This window comes from Fukomys damarensis, unplaced genomic scaffold (assembly GCF_012274545.1).
Source record: "Fukomys damarensis isolate Sample0158 unplaced genomic scaffold, DMR_v1.0_HiC HiC_scaffold_14, whole genome shotgun sequence".
NCBI lineage: Eukaryota > Metazoa > Chordata > Mammalia > Rodentia > Bathyergidae > Fukomys > Fukomys damarensis.
The window spans coordinates 71,559,980-71,578,838 of record NW_022900926.1 but is presented as its reverse complement, the minus strand read 5'-3'; the positions used below and the strand labels follow the sequence as shown (position 1 = coordinate 71,578,838).

General features: G+C 39.6%; 1 protein-coding gene and 1 non-coding gene across 2 annotated transcripts in view; both read left to right on the top strand.

The window, feature by feature from the left end:
- The window catches only part of LOC104860574, a 46,579-nt gene extending 41,322 nt beyond the window's left edge, over positions 1-5,257 (top strand). The window contains exons 3-4 of the mRNA XM_033763425.1: positions 3,146-3,254; positions 4,838-5,257. Coding sequence (XP_033619316.1) covers positions 3,146-3,254; positions 4,838-4,839 — 111 coding nt within the window. The 3' untranslated portion in view covers positions 4,840-5,257. The remainder of the gene's footprint in view (positions 1-3,145; positions 3,255-4,837) is intronic.
- Positions 5,258-9,081: 3,824 nt separating this feature from the next.
- LOC117286073 lies at positions 9,082-9,185 on the top strand. Its single transcript, XR_004517207.1, has one exon. It is a non-coding gene; the product is annotated as a small nucleolar RNA U13 (small nucleolar RNA).
- The last annotated feature ends 9,674 nt before the right edge of the window (positions 9,186-18,859 follow it).

Sequence of the window (18,859 nt, the reverse complement as noted above, 5' to 3'; positions counted from 1 at the left end):
ATAAATGTATACACACACACAGTGTTATTGTACTTTAAAGACTGTATCATAAAATGAGAACCAAGACCTGTCATGTAGAGGTACAAGAACCTAATAATGAATGTGACTGTACTGTATACCTAAAATATACCAATAAAAATAAAAAAAAACTATCATAGATCAAAATGACATTGTCCACCAGTAGTGGACTACTGTATCTCACTCACGTATCCATGCCATGAAGCATTGTATAGATGTAAAAAAAAAGAATTAAACAAAACACTCTGATATAGGAGAATCTTTGACATATTATTAGGAAGAAAGTCCCAAAGAAGATGCCTACACCAGGCATCCAAGCACATGCTTGGAATTATATTAAAATTATATTATTATAATCATATTAAATTATATATTACATAATATATTATATAATTTATTGTATTATATATTATACAATATATTATATTATATGCATAACACAATATATATTATATATTATTATATATTAATTGTATTACAATTATATTTTAAAAAGACACATGATACACATTTGTATCTGTTTATATCAAAGTACCTGGAAGAAAACATGAGAAACTAGCAACAGTGGCTTCCTGTTTGAAGAAGAGATGGGAAGAATTGTATACATGCCTTTTTTTTTTTTTTTGACACCTGATATTGAACTCAGGTGCTTGTGCTTGCAAGGCAGTCCACTGAACCACTGAGCTAAATCCCTGGCCCTACATGCCTTTTTATTATTTTTGCTTTTTAAGCATATGATGCATTAGTATTTTTTAAAGTCAGAAACATTTGAATAATTTGGCCTTACGCGCACACACACACTCACACACATCCTCACTCACATACTTTGCTATTTTGTGATTTGTGGGGCATTATAGTATAAAGTTGATAAATCTCTAGTAAATGTCCAATAAGTTCTCTGCTCTGTGTGTGGGAAGAGGGCCACATTGGAGCATAAAGTTCCTCTGTATAATTCCTGGTTATTTAATCAGAGCGGCACCGGAAGATGCTGTGCCCAGTCTGTGTGGTGTAAAGGTGGACCGGGCTGCCTTGGGAGCACCAAGTTCCCATTGCTAGACTTCTTCCAGCGCACGTGGCACTGTCTGACGGGGAGATTGTAGAAAGGGTAACAACTTTACGTCATTTCCTCCATTCCAGTCTGATATCCTGTAATTCCAAGAAAAAAATGAAGTAAATACCATGCATTTTATCCTAAGTAATACATTTTTTTTTGGAAAAAATCCTAGCGCTGTATGCATTTTATAAACTCGTTTGGGGGTTACAGAGGACTAAAGTGGTGGGAGGAGAGACAGGAAATGACATCCCTGGGGCTGGAGCAGGCAGTGGGGGAGGAGGAGCCCAGGCCCAAGGACATGAAGATGTTCGTGTCAAGCCAAATAGCCCTAGTAGATGAGGGTGGGTTGTGGAGCAGTTTTCAGTATTTTGCTCGCAGAGGAGAGCAGAGCACAACAATCACTTTCCAGAATACCACGCAGTGTGCAGATGGGAAGCAATTTTTAAGGAAATGGCTAGGAATTGTTGAAATTGATTTTCAGATCATCCTTGTTTGTTTGGCTGGTGAAACACCTGGCAGCTTATGCTTTCAAGCATTCTCATTTAAAGTCCACGTTAGCTGACGTTCATACCTAGCTGTATATATACCGTCTCATATGGTAGAAGATACTCAGTAAATGTTTGCTGAGAATAGTGCTGGACAAAGTGCCGTGCGTTGAGGAGAGCTTGGGAAGACGACACAGGGAGTACGGCAAATGAGGGATCAGTAGCCCTTCCCCCACTTCTTTCCTTTTCCCTTTGCATCCTTTCCTTGTCCGTCTTGTAAAGCTACGTCTGTAGGCCTTCTGTGAGGACTGAGTGGTCTATGAAGAAATAGTGCGCTGGTGGTGCTCAAAATTTTAAGAAGCTTCCCCTAGGCCTGGGGATTTATCTCAGTGATGCTGACACCTGCCTCACAAGCGCAAGGTCCTGAGTTTGATGCCTGGTACCAAAAAAAAAAAAAAGCGTCCCACAGATGTAAGTATTATTACCTCCTATTGTGCTGTCCGTATAAGGGAGGTAACGGTGAGCTTTGTAATGCTGTGGGGTAAGCTGCTGGTCAGTTATTAAAGTTACCGAGGTACAGTTACACCCCAGGTACATTCATGAGGGAGAAGTAGTGAGGAAATAAAATTTTGAGAGGTTATGGAGTTGTTAACAGTATCATGGTTAATTTTATGTGTTAACTTGGCTGGACCATCACTTTTGGGTAGTTGGTCACACATTATTCTAGACATTTCTATGAGGGTGTTTTTTTGGATGACATTAACATTGAAATGGGCAGATTTTGAGTAAAGCAGGTTACTATTCAAAAATATGGGTTGACTTCATCCAATCCCGTGAGGTCTGTAATAGAACAAAGACTGACAGACCTGGAGGTAGAAGAAATTCTACCAGCTGAGGGCCTTTAAACTTGACCTGAAAGTGATGTTTCCCGGGTCTCTGTCTGCTGGCCCACCCTGCACATTTTAGACTTCCCAGCCTCCTTAATCATGTACACCAATTCTTTCCAGAGCTCTCTTTCTGTATATACACATACATTCATTCTGTTTATTCTGTTTCTTGGAGGACACTGACTAACACATTAACTATGTTCATTGTTTGAAAAGTCATCTGAAATTATGTGGTATTTTTAAATATTTAATTCTGTTTTATGAGATATCTATTTTTTGTTTGTTTCTTTGTTTTTTTTTGTTTTTTTGAAACAGGGTCTTGCTATGTTGTTCAGACTGGCCTTGAACTCACTGTGTATCCCAGGCTGGCCTCAGACTTGTGGAGATCCTCCTGCCTCAGCCTCCTAGATGCTAGGATTATAAGTGTGCTCTACCACTCCTGGGTCTATGAGCTATCTGAGTTTCAGTTCTTTACCTGTAGAACAAGAGAGATATGGTGGAAATTGTGTCACCACTAGAATCCATTTTCCCTATCCTATGGGGACATTATGCTACCTTTCCTAGCCTCCTCCACACGAGTGTGCTTCAAAAGAGTGTTACTGGAAGGATGTATGGTACTTCTGGGCCTGTATCTTAAAGTGGTAGGTGTATTTTATCTGTGTCATTGTCCTCTTTCTGCCTGGGATGGATCTTGGCCAAAGTGTCTGAGGGAATGCTGGAGCTACACATCAGAAGAAACCAGACTCCCTGAAAGACTGTGTGGATCAGAACTATGCCCCTTATCTGGACCAGTCACCTCAACACCATCATGTGAGTGAGAAATAAAAGTATTTGCTCTTTAAGCCATTGTGTAGTTAATTACTTTGTTAAAGCAGCCTAGTTTGTGCCTAACTAAGCCAGGATGATCTCAGCAACTGTTTTACCTCCTTTTTTTTTTTTTTTTTTTTGGTATCAGGACTGAACTCAGGTCCTTGCACTTGTGAGGCAGGCAGTGGAACCACTGAGCTAAATCCCTGACGCTTCTTGGGGTTTTTGTAAGGTTAAGACGAAAGGAAATTGCAACTATCTGCACAGATGTCTGTAATACCACCTTTACTTGATTGTCCAACATGAAGCTTTCCCAGGTCTCTATAAAATGGGTACAATAGACTCTAATATCAGGGGAGAAAAATGCTTCTTTGGGGTAAAGAGTCATGGAAGATCTGTGCGTAGTGGCACATGCCTGTAATCCCAGTTACTCAGAAGGCTGAGGAAGGAGGATGCAAGCTGGAGTCAGCCTAGGTAACTTTGAAAGAGCCCCTTTGGTTTAATAAATATGAAAGGTTCCTCAGAGGCGCATGTGCAAAGAACCTGATCCCCGGTGTAGCAGTGTTCAGAAATGCGGCCTAAATAAAGAGAACTTTAAGAAATAGGGTGTAGAGAAGTGATTGGATCATGGGATGCTCTCTCCTCTTCACTGGGTGCCGTTAGGAAGTGGGTCCCGTTGGAGTGAGCGGTCACTGGACTTTGAGGGTTATATCCTGTCCCCAGCCTCTTCAGAGGAATCTCTGGCTCTTCCTGCTATTCATATTTCATGGCTGCCTCGAGGTGGGCAGCTCTCCCCTGCCGTGTCCTGCTACCTTGGAGCTAGCCCACTGTGGACTAAAATGTCTGAACCTTGAGCCAAAATAACCCATTTTTCCTTTAGTTGTGTGTTACCCCAGTAACAGAAAGCCAGCTAACACAGACCCCATCTCAAAATAAAGAGGGCTGGGGATGTAGCTCAGTGGTAGAGTGCTAATCTAGTAGGGACTAGGTTCTAAGTTCAGTCCTCAGTACTGCAGAAAGAATTGTATAATAAATACAGAAAAGCTAGCATTTTTATTACCACCAATGGTGCTTAATCATATTTAGGAACAAAGAACTAATGTAAACAGTAGGAAATGAGTGGCTAATGAAAGCAAATGACATATTAGATAAGCTTAATTTTGTAGCCATGTCACAAGCTGTGGCAAATCCCTGAAGTATCCATGTGAGCTACAATACATTAGATGTCATTAGTTGTCTAGACTTCGCCAGAAAACTAGTTTAGAGTGACAGGATTTATGGTTTCATATTCCTCTGAGGGCACAAAATTGACAAAATTACATTAGTCCGGTGAAAGACAAGCTTGAACTCTCAGCTGATTCTTGCTTTACACAAAAACATTTCCATATCCAAAGTATAACATGTAATAAGTTACTGTAGGGAGGCTTCATAATGCAGCAACTCTACAGCTGAAGTAGACGTGAACAGACATGCGGGGGTGGGGGGAGAAAGACAATGATTGGCTACTTTAGGTAGCCATGCCTGGGAGTCTTGTGCAATTCTGTGAATGAGAAAATGGAATATGTCTTGTCCTTTCCTATGTACAGAGCCAGGTCTGACGTGCCAGAGGAAGTGGCTTATTACCCATTTGGAAAGCAATATTTTCACAGCCTCGCTAACACTGCTTTGATTTGGTTATCAAAACTTAACTACTGGAAATGGAAAACCATGAATAGTTCCATTAGGACAAATCTCCATTAGGAAAAGCCCCAGGAGGTACTTTCAGATGAGAAGTTCAGTGCCGTGGACTGAAATCATCTGGGATGGAGTCTGGAATGACTAGAAGGGACAGCCTGGAAAACAGCACATGAAAATGTACAATTTGCAACAGTGCGTGTTTCAAGAGACTCAATACCAGCTACCCTAAGTAAGCAGGTTCTCAGGGCACGACTATTTTCTTCTGACACTGGCAGCTGCTTCTCCCAGCAGTGGCTTAAAAGAAAACTAACAGGAGTCATTTTGGCAAGAAAAAGGGATCATCTTAGGTGCTTAATGAAAGAAATAATCTAAACTTGTTTGTAATAAGTAAATATTAGTGGTTTAGGGAACACTTGGGAATTTTCTTCATAGTAATAAATGTCAAAGAGAAATGTTTCTCTTTTATTATTAGAGCTTAGACAAATTTATCCAAATACAAAGCTGTCTTTGCCCAATGAGAAAGAGAAAAAAAAAAAAAACTAAACGAAGTGAGTAATTAAACAGGGAAGGTAAAAAAATTGAAACTGTATTTTACATATGGCTCATGAATTCTCTTTGGGTTGAAGAGGATTAACTGTTATGAGGATTTCATACTGTGAGGAGTTGATGGATTTGTGACAGGAGGGGGGGCAATGTACAGCTCATTCGACATCTCCAGTTTCTTATTCAGCATCTCTCCTGCTGAAGATGATGGGACAGGGAATAGCATTAAACCAGTACTGAGTCTCACAACTCTGTAGGGAGAGTTACGAAGACTGGGACAAGGTATGCTTTCATTTGGTTTTGTTTGAGATGATGTCATGTGTGTACATCTGCGTCATTGTATTAGAGTTTTTCACAGAACTAAAACCTACAGGAGATGTCTGCCTACCCACCTACCCGCCTACCTGCCTACCTTACCTACCTTTCTATCCGTGTGAAGTGGCTTGGTGATTATGGAAGCTGAGAAGTCTCAAACGTCTACAGCCACAAGCTAAAGGCCCCAGAGAGCTGGTGGTGCAGTCCCAGTCTGAGCCTGCGAAGGCTGGTGGTATAAATTCCAGTCTGAGTTGAAGTCTAAAGGCAGTCAAGGTCCCAGTTTAGTGACCATTAGGTAAAGAGCTAATCCTCCTTTATTTTACATTTTGTTCTGTTCTGGCCTTCAACAAATTGGAAGAGCCCCACTCACAGAAGGGAGGGCAACTTGTTTTACTCATTTTAACCATTCAAATGTTAATCCACCCAGAAACACCCTCACGGACACACCCAGAGTAATGTTTATCCACATTCATGGGCATTCTCTTGCTAGCAAGATGACCCTGAAAATTAACCTCACAGCTGGGCATGATGCTGAGTGCCTGTAATCCCAGGACTCAGGAGGCCGAGGCAGGAACAGGAGCAACATGAGTTCCAGGCCAGCCTGGACTATGTAGTGGATTCAAGGCCAGCCTGGAATACATAGCAAGACTGTCTCAAAAATAAACCAACAAACAAATAAATAAAGGTAAAAAAAACCATCACAGACATATTATGCAAATATTGAATTTAGTGTAATCTTAGGAACTTATCACCTGTCTTAATGATCACAAAATATTGAAGATAAGTAACTTAATTAGATGTCTTGTAGGCAGTTAGACAGGGCTGCCCTGAAGTAGCCAACATGGAGGATAGTCAAGACACATTCACTGAAGGCCGGAATTGTAAAAGGAGAGAAACTACTACACCTGTGCTTCCCCTGGGGATGAATAGCAGCGATTGATATTCTAAATAGGTATCAATCACGTGGGGGGCCAAGGCCTTAACCCAGCCTTTCCAGGAAATATCCCTGACCCCCACCCTTACTGAAAATCCCTGTATGCTTGCTGCGGGACTTGTTCCCCATTTGACCCCCATTCAATCTATTACCTGGGTGACTGTACTTGTAATCTTATTGGTTGGTCAGGGTTTTGCCCCACCTCATGCCCACCTTGTAATCTTCCATCGGGTCTTACAGTTTTGTCCCACTTTGTACCCGCCTCACCACATGGCTTGGCTGTATAAAACATCTTGGAGAAGTGGGGTGGGCGGGCATCCCATTTTCTGGTTCCCCTTCTGTCTCTCTTAGACAATAGCTTTCTTTCCCTCAATAAATTCTTCCTACCTTCAACCTCTGTTGTTCCTAGAATTCATTCTTTGATTTTAGAGAACACGACCTTGTGTTTCAGATATCTAGCAGGTTTGGGAGTTACATCTCTTCCCCCGATATCAACAGGACCTTCAGATCCCACTGCACCCCCTAACAATACCAGTTTGTGAAAATAGCATTAGAAAGAAAGAGAGGTGGAGGTAGAGAGACAAAGAACTGTCGTTGTTCTCCTTACTCTCTCCTCCTGGTGTCACATTTTTTTCTTTCCTAAAGGCAGGCATGTAGAATAATTATCAGCTCCTTTTTTGCTGGTCTTTTGGAAGTAGAAAGTGAATGTCTCAGGAAGTACCAGGCTGTCTCTCTCTTGGTTCGGAGACTGCCATCTGCCCTGTGCCCCACCCAGCTCACACAAGCACCTTCTCACTGGTAGTCTGTCTTCGGTCTTCTGCAGTGTGTTCCGGCCTATGCTGTGACCCAGCAGCAGGCCCTGCACTGTTGTGATTATTAGTTAATTGGTAGCTCTTTGGGGAAAATGATTACACACAATATACCAGTTACTTAAAATGGTGTATATTCTTTGAGCTAGGAATTTCAATTCTCAGGCTCTATCCTAAGAAAATAATCAGATCTTCACTACAGAGCTTCCTTGGTAGTAGTGATGGAATTTGAAGTCAAACATTCTCATAAAATCAAAGTTAATTGTATAATATTTTAAATTTTACCATTCTGCTGTCTTCTGCTAAATTCTGTATTTGCGAAGTTTTTAAGCATAAAGAAATGTTCAAGGAATATTACAGTGAAGTTCTGGACGCAACAGCAAACCTCAGCCATTGGTGAGGCCAACTCTAAAGTGTGTCGTATGCTGTCACTTAGAGTGGGATTAAGCCTCCCATTGCCCAGTGCAGTGATAAATTACTTTTTTGGCTTCTTTTCCTTTTCTATCTTATTTTTCTACTTTGTAAGGGGTATTTCCTATTTAATAAACTACTTACATTTGTACACCATCTTCATCCAGAAGAGATAGTTACATAATAGTTTATGGTTTAGCCCAAATCTTTTAGGACCCATCACGCTGGCATATGGTGTGCTTTGGGGAATAGTGACTCTTAAATGTAAAAGGACAGAACTGTCTCACTGCAGCCTAAGCGTGGAGTATTGACTTGTTTCCTTGTTAGGGCATCAGCGTGGTATAGACCAGTGCACAGAATGCCTTTTCCCCTGTAGTATTATCTGATTAAGAGGAACAATGGTAGTGCTAAACTGATCAGAACTTTTAATTATCTGTACTGCTAGAATTGAAATGATGAATTTTACTGGGTGGATAATATCTTTTATATCACTTGATCCTTTTGGCATGTGAGAGATGGTGACTGAGTGAGGGAGCCCACCTCTGGAAAGCAATCCATCAGATAATTGCAAAGAGAAGAAGAGATGTTGAGTCCAGTTCTCAGAATTGTTGGGCTTTCTAGGATTTTCGCTTTCAATTCCTGGCCATGTGGGTCCTTATATTAATTCACTACCCATTTTGTAAATAAAGTCTTATTGGAACTCAGGCAAGCCCATGCATTCCTTTAAGTCTCTCTCTCTCTCTCTCTCTCTCTCTCTCTCTCTCTTTCTTTCTTTCTTCATGATCTTGCTTTGTGGTTCAGGCTTTCCTTGAGTTCATTATGTAGCCCAGGCTGGCCTTGATCTCATGGTGATCCTCCTACCTCAGCCTCCTAAGTACTGGCATTATAGGCAGCGCCACCACATGTGGCTACTTTAAGCATTTTCTCACTGTTTTCATGCTACATACAGAGGCAAAGTTAAAACAGAGGCTATGAAGTAAAAAAATATGTATATCATCTGGCCCTTTATAGACAAAATTTGCTGGTTCATTGAGACTTCTGCAATATCTCACCTTTCTTGACCACTGTAACTTTATAGTAAGCCGTGAAGTCCAACAGTATAAGTCCTCCAACTTTGTACTTTTTCAAAATTGTGTGGTAGATCCTTTGGTTCATAAGCCTGTGCTTTGATGTTCATGCCACTGTGTGAGATGTGTCTCCCCCAAATCTTGTTATGATGTCAGTATATTCATTTCCTATTTGAAGTGAAAAGAAAATTGTGGGGCTCTTTTGTCATTTATATTTCCATGAGTTTTTAGGTTGGCATCTTAGTTTCTTCGAGAAATCTTCTGGGATTTTATTTGGCATTATTTTGAATCTATAGATCATTTGGGGGAGAACTGACATCTTAACCAGTATTAAGTCTTCCACCCTCACTGAACGTGGAATGTGTTGCCTAATATTTAGATCATTTTTGATTTCTCACAGAAATGTTTTGAAACTGTCAGTTCACCTGTCTTATGTATATTTTGTTGAATGTATTCATATTTTATTATATATCTTATACTTGCTTTTTGATTTTTTAATTGTTCATTGCTGTTCTACAGAAATACAATTAAATTTTATGTATTGTCTTTATATCTTAGCCATATTTACTAATAGGTATAGATTTTAAAAATCAACCTTTTAAGATTTTTCTAGATGGATGATTATGTCATCTGTGAATAACGACAGTTTTTTTCTTTCCAATCTGGATAACTAATTTCTTTCTTTCTTTTTTTTTTTTTTGTGCCTTGTTCCTGCTCTTTACAGAAAAACATTTAATGTTTCATTATTAAGTATGATGGAGGATTTTCCAAGATGCAGTTTGTCAGGTTGAGGATGTTGACCTCTAGTCCTGGTTTGTTGAGAGATTTCATGTGAATGGACGTTGACTTTTGTCATACGCTTTTTCAGACATCTTCTGAGATAACTAGATGGTCCCTATCTGTCTATTGGCAAAGATAAACATCAAGCAAGCAAAAATAATGAATGTAATGTACAAAAGATAGGAAAACCCAAGATGCTGGGAACCTAACAGGGGTTCCCTCAGCCCAGTGTCAGAGAAGTACTTTTTCAGAAAGTGATTTTTATTCTTTTAAAATCCACAGTGCTGGGATCAAACGAAATTCCTCCTGCATGCTAGGTAAGCACTCTACCAGTGAGCTACACTTCCAGCCCAAGGAAGTAAGGCTTAAACTGAGACAAAGAGAAAAGAAGGAAAGAGCTAAGTGACAGGAAGAGGGGACACCTGACAGGCCGAGCTGCTTTTCTCTCCTCAGGATAGCTATCTGCATTCCCCAGATCTGCTCTACTAACTCTGTTCCTTTGACTTTCCTTCCCTTCCAGTCACCCCACCCTGTTAGTAACTGTGCTCTCAAAGCAAACACACAAACCCTTTGTCTCTTATGGTTTTATTTATTTATTTATTGATGTATAACTGGGAAGGAAAGCTAGATAGTAGAAAAGATAGACAGTAGAAAGATAATTGAAGAAACATACATGAGGAAGTGTGAAAGTCCCAGAGGCCTTTACTTGTTCTGGTCTCTAACATGCTTTCAGACTTCCTTTTAATATGGCATTTAGATGACCCTTTTGAGTTTCTATTTAGTGTTTTCATCCCAAAGTGTGACACAAAAAGCTCTCCTCCACATCAGGAAAACTTAGCCCACTTAAAGGTTCATCTTCCACATCAAAGGCCCAGGAGAACCAATCAGGGTCAGACTAGGTAGCCCTGGTAATGGTAGGTACTTCCCATTTTAACCACCAGTAACTGATTTTTATGAAAACGGAGAAATTTGCATTTGGTCCTACCTTGTGTCACTCATTGTAACTTCTGGACTTCTCCAGTGTGAAGCCGTGTATCTTAGGTGCAGAGTAGTTGTAGCTGTGTTGCTGTGGCCCCTGTAAGTTCTGTGTTCAGCTCAGCATAGTAAAGTAATGCTAGAACATGGAGAGGGTGCTGAGGCTGGAGGGTGGGTGAATGGGGAGGGTGGTGCCGGCGTTGCTGGGGCAAAAGAGCTGGGGTATTGTGCCTTTTGGGCTGAGGGCCTCTTGCTGTCAGTTGTTTAGATCCTTGTATGGAATGGCTTATGTTCTCGGCTCCTGCCTCTTTTTTCTAGGACTTGCTGGCCTCTTTTTCTCTGGCCTGGATGTCCCTCCCTAAACCAAACATTACCTGGGTATGGTTGCTTCTACTCAAATGTGCCTTATTTCCAGTGACTCCAGCTGAAGAAAGCAGATGGAATGTTTCTCAGCAATTCTTCTTCACAGAATTGTTTACCCCATCTTTGGAACGATCAGTATTTCTTGCCAGTTCATAAATAATTATTTTGCTATGTGACACTTTTTATTATTTTTGCTTCATGCAAAAAAACCTTTTTTTTAAGTACCAGAAATTGAAACCAGGGTCTTTGCACTGAGTGAAATCCCCAGCCCTTTTAATATTTTATTTTGAAACAGGGTCTTGCTAAGTTGCCCAAGCTGGGCTTGAACTTCTGCTTCAGCCTCCCAGAGTCCTGTGATTACAGATGTGGGCCACCATGCTAGCTTATTTCGTTTTTGTAAAAATGCTTAATTCTTTTTCTTGGCTAACAAGTTCCCATCTCCTGCCGTTCATTGATGACTTAACACTGAAACCAATATGGGGCTTTGCCTCAGAAGACTTCCTGGGTAAGATTCTCAACATCTCAGTATATTGAAGTACATACGGGGGAGCCCTCTCTAAATATTTGTTGGATATTTGGATCACCAAGAAGGAGAAATGTGCCTTGGATGAGCAGCATCTTAACCAGAGGGAAAGGTCTTCTGGGGCAGTGCTGTGACTGGGGTGAGTCTTCTGTGGTGCACATATCATACCTGTGTTCCAGTGAAACTGGGTTAAATTCTCAGGGATGTTTTATGAACCAAGGGAGATAAGATACTAGATCTCTGGGTAGGTTTTCTGAGAAATCCAGAAGCAGGAGGACACTTCCTTTATTTAGGCTGCAGCTGTATTTGTAAATAGGAAGAAATAACAAACAGGATTGTAAAATGTCCCTTTAGCAAACACACTTTCAACACACGTGTGTGTGTGCACGTGCACACACACACACACGCGGCACACTGCTGTATATGACATCATCTGACAATAATGTCCAAAGCAGAAGTGTGGGGACAGTGAAGTCAGGCTAGATCTGGTCTCCATTGTTCCACCCTCCAGCCCTCACTTCCTGGAGCTATCATTGCTATGACAGGAGCAGAAGGAAGGAAATGGGGGATTTGGAAAGAATTGGTTGCCAGGAAACCACACTATATGTCTCTCTCCTCTCCTCCCCAGCAAATTATGTTTTAAACTTATTCTTCTGAATAGGTACAATGTTAACAGGGTTTAAACCTGAAAAAGTACTTAAAAGCAAAAAACCAGAAAGACCCCCTTCCTACCTGTCTGCATCATCCAGTTCCTATTCTCTTTAACAAGCAACCACTGCTATTTCTTGTTCTTCTTATTCTTGTTCTTGTTCTTTTTTTTTTTTTTTTTTTAAAAAGGCCTCATTGCTGGGGATTTAGCACAGTGATTCTGCCACCTGCCTCACAAGTGTAAGGTCCTGTGTTCAATCCCCAGTACAAATAAATAAATAAATAGGTCTCACTATGTAGCCCCTCCCAAGTGCTGGGATTACAGGCATGTGCCACCAAGTCCAGCTGCTATTTCTCTTTCTTTCTTTTTCTTCTTTTTCACCGGGGATCAAACTCAGGATCTTGAGCTTGCCAGGCAGGCACTGTGCCACTGAGCTACACCCCTGCTGCTATTTCTTCTTTATCCTTAATATTTGTAAAGCATAAGTATGCCATATAGACATATTTTATTTCCCCTCACTTTTTTTCTACATGGCAGCTTACTGTACACACATATATGGTCTGTGTTATGCATAATTTTCATATTGATTTATCAAGAACTTCCTAGCTGGTAAGGTGATGCATACCTATAATCCCAGCACTTGGGAGGCTGAGGCAGGAAGCTAACAAGTTTAAGGCCATTCTGAGATATATAAAAAGATCCTGTCTCCAAGAAAACAACAAAAAAACCAAAAATCCAGCCAGCCAGCTAGCCAAAGCAATCAACCAAACAAGCAAAAACAGAAGAAGAAGAAAAAAAAGAACTTCTTGTTATCCAGGCACAATGGCACATGCCTATCAAGCCAGCTACTTGGGAGGTGAGGCTGAAGTAGGAGTATTACAAGGTCGAGGCCAGCCTGAAAAAGTCAGTGAGACCTTTTCTCAAAGTAAGAAAGTAGACCCTCCAGCACCCCGGGCCTTCATTGGAGCAGACTGGTGAGGACTGCCCAGCTGCAGGGCACCTCTGCAGCATCCCCACCGTGCTCTCAGGCCTCCTGGTTGTGCCAGTAACCTGGATCCACACTGCAGAGGCACACGTGGTCATAAAGGCCATTGTACTGAGCTCCAGAAGATAGAACAGAAGTGAAAAACTGCAGTAAAGGCACATCAGACCTCCATAGTTGGTAAGTTGGAGGGATCACCATCTTCCATCAGAACTTGGACCATCTTCAGGGGAAGGGCAGCTGGAACCTGCATTAGAACCTCGCAGAGTTCAACCCTTCGGGAGATCAGAGAGCTCAAGTTAGGCCTTGCAGCCAGAATCTCAGGGCTCTGCCATTGGCTAGCTGAGACTAAATGACTTATTTCTGCACATTGCCTACTTTGTCTGTTGTGACAGCAGAGATATACCCTGAAACAGGCTTTTCAATTTTTTTCTTCTTTCTTTTCCTTGTATTTTTAATTTTAATTTTTAAAATTATATTTTTCCCATTCCTCAAATTCTTCCTTTTTTCGTTCTTCTTTTTCCCATTCAGTCTCTTGCTCCTCCACATTATTCTTCATCTCCTTTTTTGTTCCTGTTCTTGCCCTAATTTGGATTTCTTCTTTTTCTTTTCTTCTCTCTTTTTCCTTTGCTCGATTGTCATTAGTTTCAAAGGAAAGTGAGTACAATTTATAGCTTCCCTATTACTATTAAGTTGTTCTATTTTTGTCTTTGTTTTTTTGCACTCTGTCTTTCCCTCTTGTCTTCAACCGTTTCCTAGAGTTCACGTGATCATCCTGTGTCCTCTGGCTTCACTTGAAACCTTCTCCTATTCTTTTACCTATCTATTCTTCTCCTCCCAACTCCTTCTAAGTCCCCATCGTGAAAGGTAAAGTTGCTATATTGAAGAGTTTATTCACTATAAACCCATTTTGGACTTGTCCTAGATTTTTATTTAGTTCACATGGTCAAAGTTGATAGATTAATAACTACCATAAATTGTCAATTTCTGAGCTGTGCTTGATGCTGTTGTGTTGCTGATTGTATCAATTGGGCTAAAGGGTTGTGATTGGTTTAATGAGTTGTCTTTCTGGTTATTATGAAAATGAGAGTGTCATTTGAGTCATTAGAGACTCAAAACCTAAAGAGCAGCTATATCAGATAGATCAAAGTACTAACCCAGGAATTAAACCAATTACAGCACCAACAACAAAACATAAAAATGAGAAAACACTTAAGCAAGGCACAAATATAGACTTCCAATTCACCAACAGCAAATTCTAGGGGAAATGAGGTGGAAAAGTCTGACAATCACAGCACAGGAAGTAACAAAACAGATCAATCAGGCTCTAGAAAAATTCAAAACAAATAATTTTCCAGATAACTATAGAGATGGTGAGGCAATGAAAGACATGATTAGAGACTCTAGAACAGAAACAGACAACAAAAATAGATGAGCTCAGGACCATGATAGAAGCCATCAGAAACAGACAACAAAAATAGATGAGCTCAGGACCATGATAGAAGCCATGAATGCCCAGCATAGGAAAGAAATGGAATCTAGGAAACATTCAAACAGATATTCAGGAGATTAAAAACACTGTAGAAAGCATTTGCAGCAGAACGAACAAATGTGAAGATAGGATTCAAATATAGAAGATAGTATTGCAGTCAATGACCATGAAAAGAGAGATCTCTTAAAAACAGTAAGGGATCATGAGAAATCGACCCAAAAACTCCTAGATGATGAAAAGAAGAATAATGTAACACTGATAGGAATCCATGAAGTAGCAGGAGAAAGTACAAATGACTTAAAAAAAAAAACCAAAAAACTATTCACAGAATTAAGACAGAAAACTTCCCAAACAGAGGGGAAGAATTTGATATACAGATAACTGAGACATATAGGACTCCAACTAACCATGATAAAAAAAAATCTACACCTAGAAATATAATAGTCAAGATCCCGGAAACCCAACAGAAGAAGAAAATACTACAAACAGTAAGAGAAAAGAGACAAATCACATGCAATGAAAACCCATTAGAATCACAGCAGACCTTTCAACACAAATCCTCAGGTCAAGGAGAGCCTGGAGTAAGGAATTTCAAGACCTAAAAAAAGCAGCCTCCAACCTAGACTGATGTATCCTGCAAAACTCTCTTTTAAAATGGATGGGGAAATAAGATACTTCCATGACAAAGAACACCTGAGAAATTTCATGAATACCAAACCAGCACTCCAAGCAATTCCAAACAATATCCTAGAAAAAGACAATGATGGTCACAATATCATGAGGCCTAACAGAGCAAATCAATTAGGTAAGGCAAGAAATTAAAGGGAGAAGAGGATAAATTAAAAAGAGCCAACAACAGAACAATAACATGACAATGATAAGTCAGTAATATCAGTTATAACTATTAATGTTAATGGCCTCAATTCACCAATCAAAAGAAATGGACTGGCAGACTGGATTAAGAAGCAAAATCCAACAATATGTTGTTATATAAGAAACACACCTAGTTCAAAAAGAAACTCATAGACCGAAAGTGAAAGGATGGAAAACAGTTCTTCATGTGACAGGAGCCCAGAAAAAAGCAGGGGTAGCTATCTTATTTGCGGACAAACTAAATTTCAAACCCAAACTGATTAACACAAAGTAGGCCACTATATCCTTGTAAAGGGAGCAACTCAAGAGTAAGAGATGACAATCATAAACATATATGCACCAAATATTAATGCCCCCAACTATATAAAACAAATATTAAGGGACATGAAAAACCAAATAAGCACTAATACAATTGTAGTGCGGGACCTATATACCCCACTATCACAAATAGATCATCTAGACAAAAAATCAACTACAAAACACTAGAACTGTACCAAGCTTTTGAACAAATGGACTTAATAGACATCTACATACTGTTCCACCCCACAAAATCAGAATATACATTCTTTTCAGCTGCACATGGGTCATTCTCCAAAACAGACCACATACTAGCTCATAGAAAATGTTTAAATAAATGCAAAGGAATTGAAGTTATGCCATGTATGTTATAAGACCATAATGCAATTAAACTGGAAATTAATGGCATAAGAAACCACAAGAACTTCACAAATACATGGACAATTGAACAACACTCTCCTGAATAATCAGTGGGTCACAGAGGAAATTTAAAAAGATATTAGTTTTTACAAATGATGCCAGTGTAACATACAGGAATCTATGGGACACAATGAAAGCAGTTCTATGTGGAAAATTCGTAGCAGTGAATGCCCACAGTAGGAAAAGAGAGTGAGCTCAAATAAATGACCTAATGGTGAATCTTAGGCTCCTAGAAAAAGAAGAGCAAGAAAAACCCAGCTCGTACAAGGGAGGAAATTACAAAGATCAGAGCAGAAGTCAATGCAATGGAAACTAAGAGAATAATACAAAAAAATCAATGAATTGAAGAGTTGGTTTTTTTGAAAGAATAAAATCAATAAACCCTTAGCCAACCTTGTCAAATAAAGGAAAGAAAAGGCTTAAAGCCATGCAATTAGAAATGAAAAAGGTGAAGTCACAACAGATCCAGCGGAAACCGAGAGGATCATCAATACCTACGTTGAGAACCTGTACTCTAATAAAATGGAAAACACAGAAGAAATGGACAGATTTCTTGATACTTATGAATTACCAAAGCTGAACAAAAGATAAAAAATTCTATACACCCCAATTATAATTTGTGAAATTGAAAACGTGAATTAAAGTTTACCAACTAAGAAAAGCCCAGGTGCTGATGGCTTCACTGCTGATTCTACAAGACATTTAGAGAACTACTGTTTAAACTTTTCAATGATATTGAAAGGGAAGCAATATTTCCAAATTCATTCCTGGAAGCAAGTGTTACTTTGATTCCAAAACCAGGGAAAGATCCAAACAAAAAAGAGAGCTACAGGCCAATCTCCTTAATTAACATAGATGCAGAAATCCTCAATAAGACAGTAAGATACTGGTAAACAGAATACAGAGGGTCATCAAGAAGATCATACAAAACAAAACAAAACAAAACAAAACAAAAAGATCATACACCCTGACCAAGTTGGATTTATTTCAGGGGTGCAAGGATGGTTCAACTTATGTAAATCAATAAATTTAATAACACTATAATAACAGAGTCAAGGACAAAAACCGTGTGATCATCTCAATAGATGCAGAAAAAGCATTTGACAAAATTCAACATCCATTTATGATAAAAACTGCAGAAAATTGGAATAGGTGATCATTATCTCAACTTAATAAAGTCTTATCTATGAAAAGCCAACAGCCAACATCATATTAGATGGCCAAAAACTGAAAACCTTCACGCTAAAATCTGGAACAAGACAAGGATTTCCACTATCACCACTCCTGTTCAATATAGTTCTGGAAACATTAGCCACAGCAATTAGACATGAGAAAGAAAGCAATAAAGAGAGGAAAGGAAGAAGTTTAACTGTCATTATTTGCTGATGATATGATACTCTACATAGAAGACCCCAAAAACTCTGCCAAAAGACTTCTAGACTTGACACTATTAGCAGAGTAGCTGGATACAAAGTCAGTACTGAAAAATCAATGGCCTTGTACAAAACCAACAGACTCACTGAGAGAGAAATTAGGGAAACAATTTCTTTCACAATAGCATCCAAAAAAATGAAGTATCTAGGAATCAATCTAATGAAGGAAGCAAAAGACCTCTACACTGAAAACTGCAGCACTCTTAAAAAAGAGATTGAAGAGGATATAAAAAAATGGAAAGATATCCCCTGCTCCTGGGTAGGAAGAATCAACATAGTGAGAATGGCCATAATACCAAAACTGCTATACAGATTCAATGCAATCCCAATTGAAATTCCAACAGTGTATTTCACTGAACTAGAGAAAATCCCAAACTCCACTTGGAATAAGAAGAGACCTAGAATAGCTAAAGCAATTCTAGGCAACAGAGACGTGACAGGGGGTATCACAATTCCCAACTTGACACTATACTACAAAGCCACTGTGATAAAAAACAGCATGATGCTGGCAAAGAAAAAGACCTGAGGATCAGTGGAATAGATTGGAAGATACAGAAACAACTCCAGATGTACTCAGCTACCTTATCTTTGACAAAGGCACCAACCATCCTCAGTGGAGGAAAGATAGCCTCTTTAATAAATTGTGTTGGAAAAACTGGATTTCAACCTGCCAAAGATTAAAACAAGACCCTTATCTGTCACCATGCACTAAACTAAAATCCAAGTGGATTAAAGATCTAAATATTAAAACAGAAACACTAAATTTGCTGGAAGATAAGTTAGGCAGAACTCTCAAAGACATTGGCATAGGAAAAGACTTTATGAACAAATCCTCAGTAGCACGGGAACTAGCAGAAAGAATCAATAACTGGGATCTCATCTTATTAAAAAGCTTCTAGCTGGGCGTGGTGGCACACGCCTGTAATCCCAGCACTCAGGAGGCTGAGGCAGGAGGATCACTGTGAGTTCAAGACCAGCCTGAGCTACATAGTGAGGTTCAGGTCAGTCTCAACTACATAGTGAGACCCTGTCTCAAAAAACAAAACAAAACAAAACAAAAAGCCA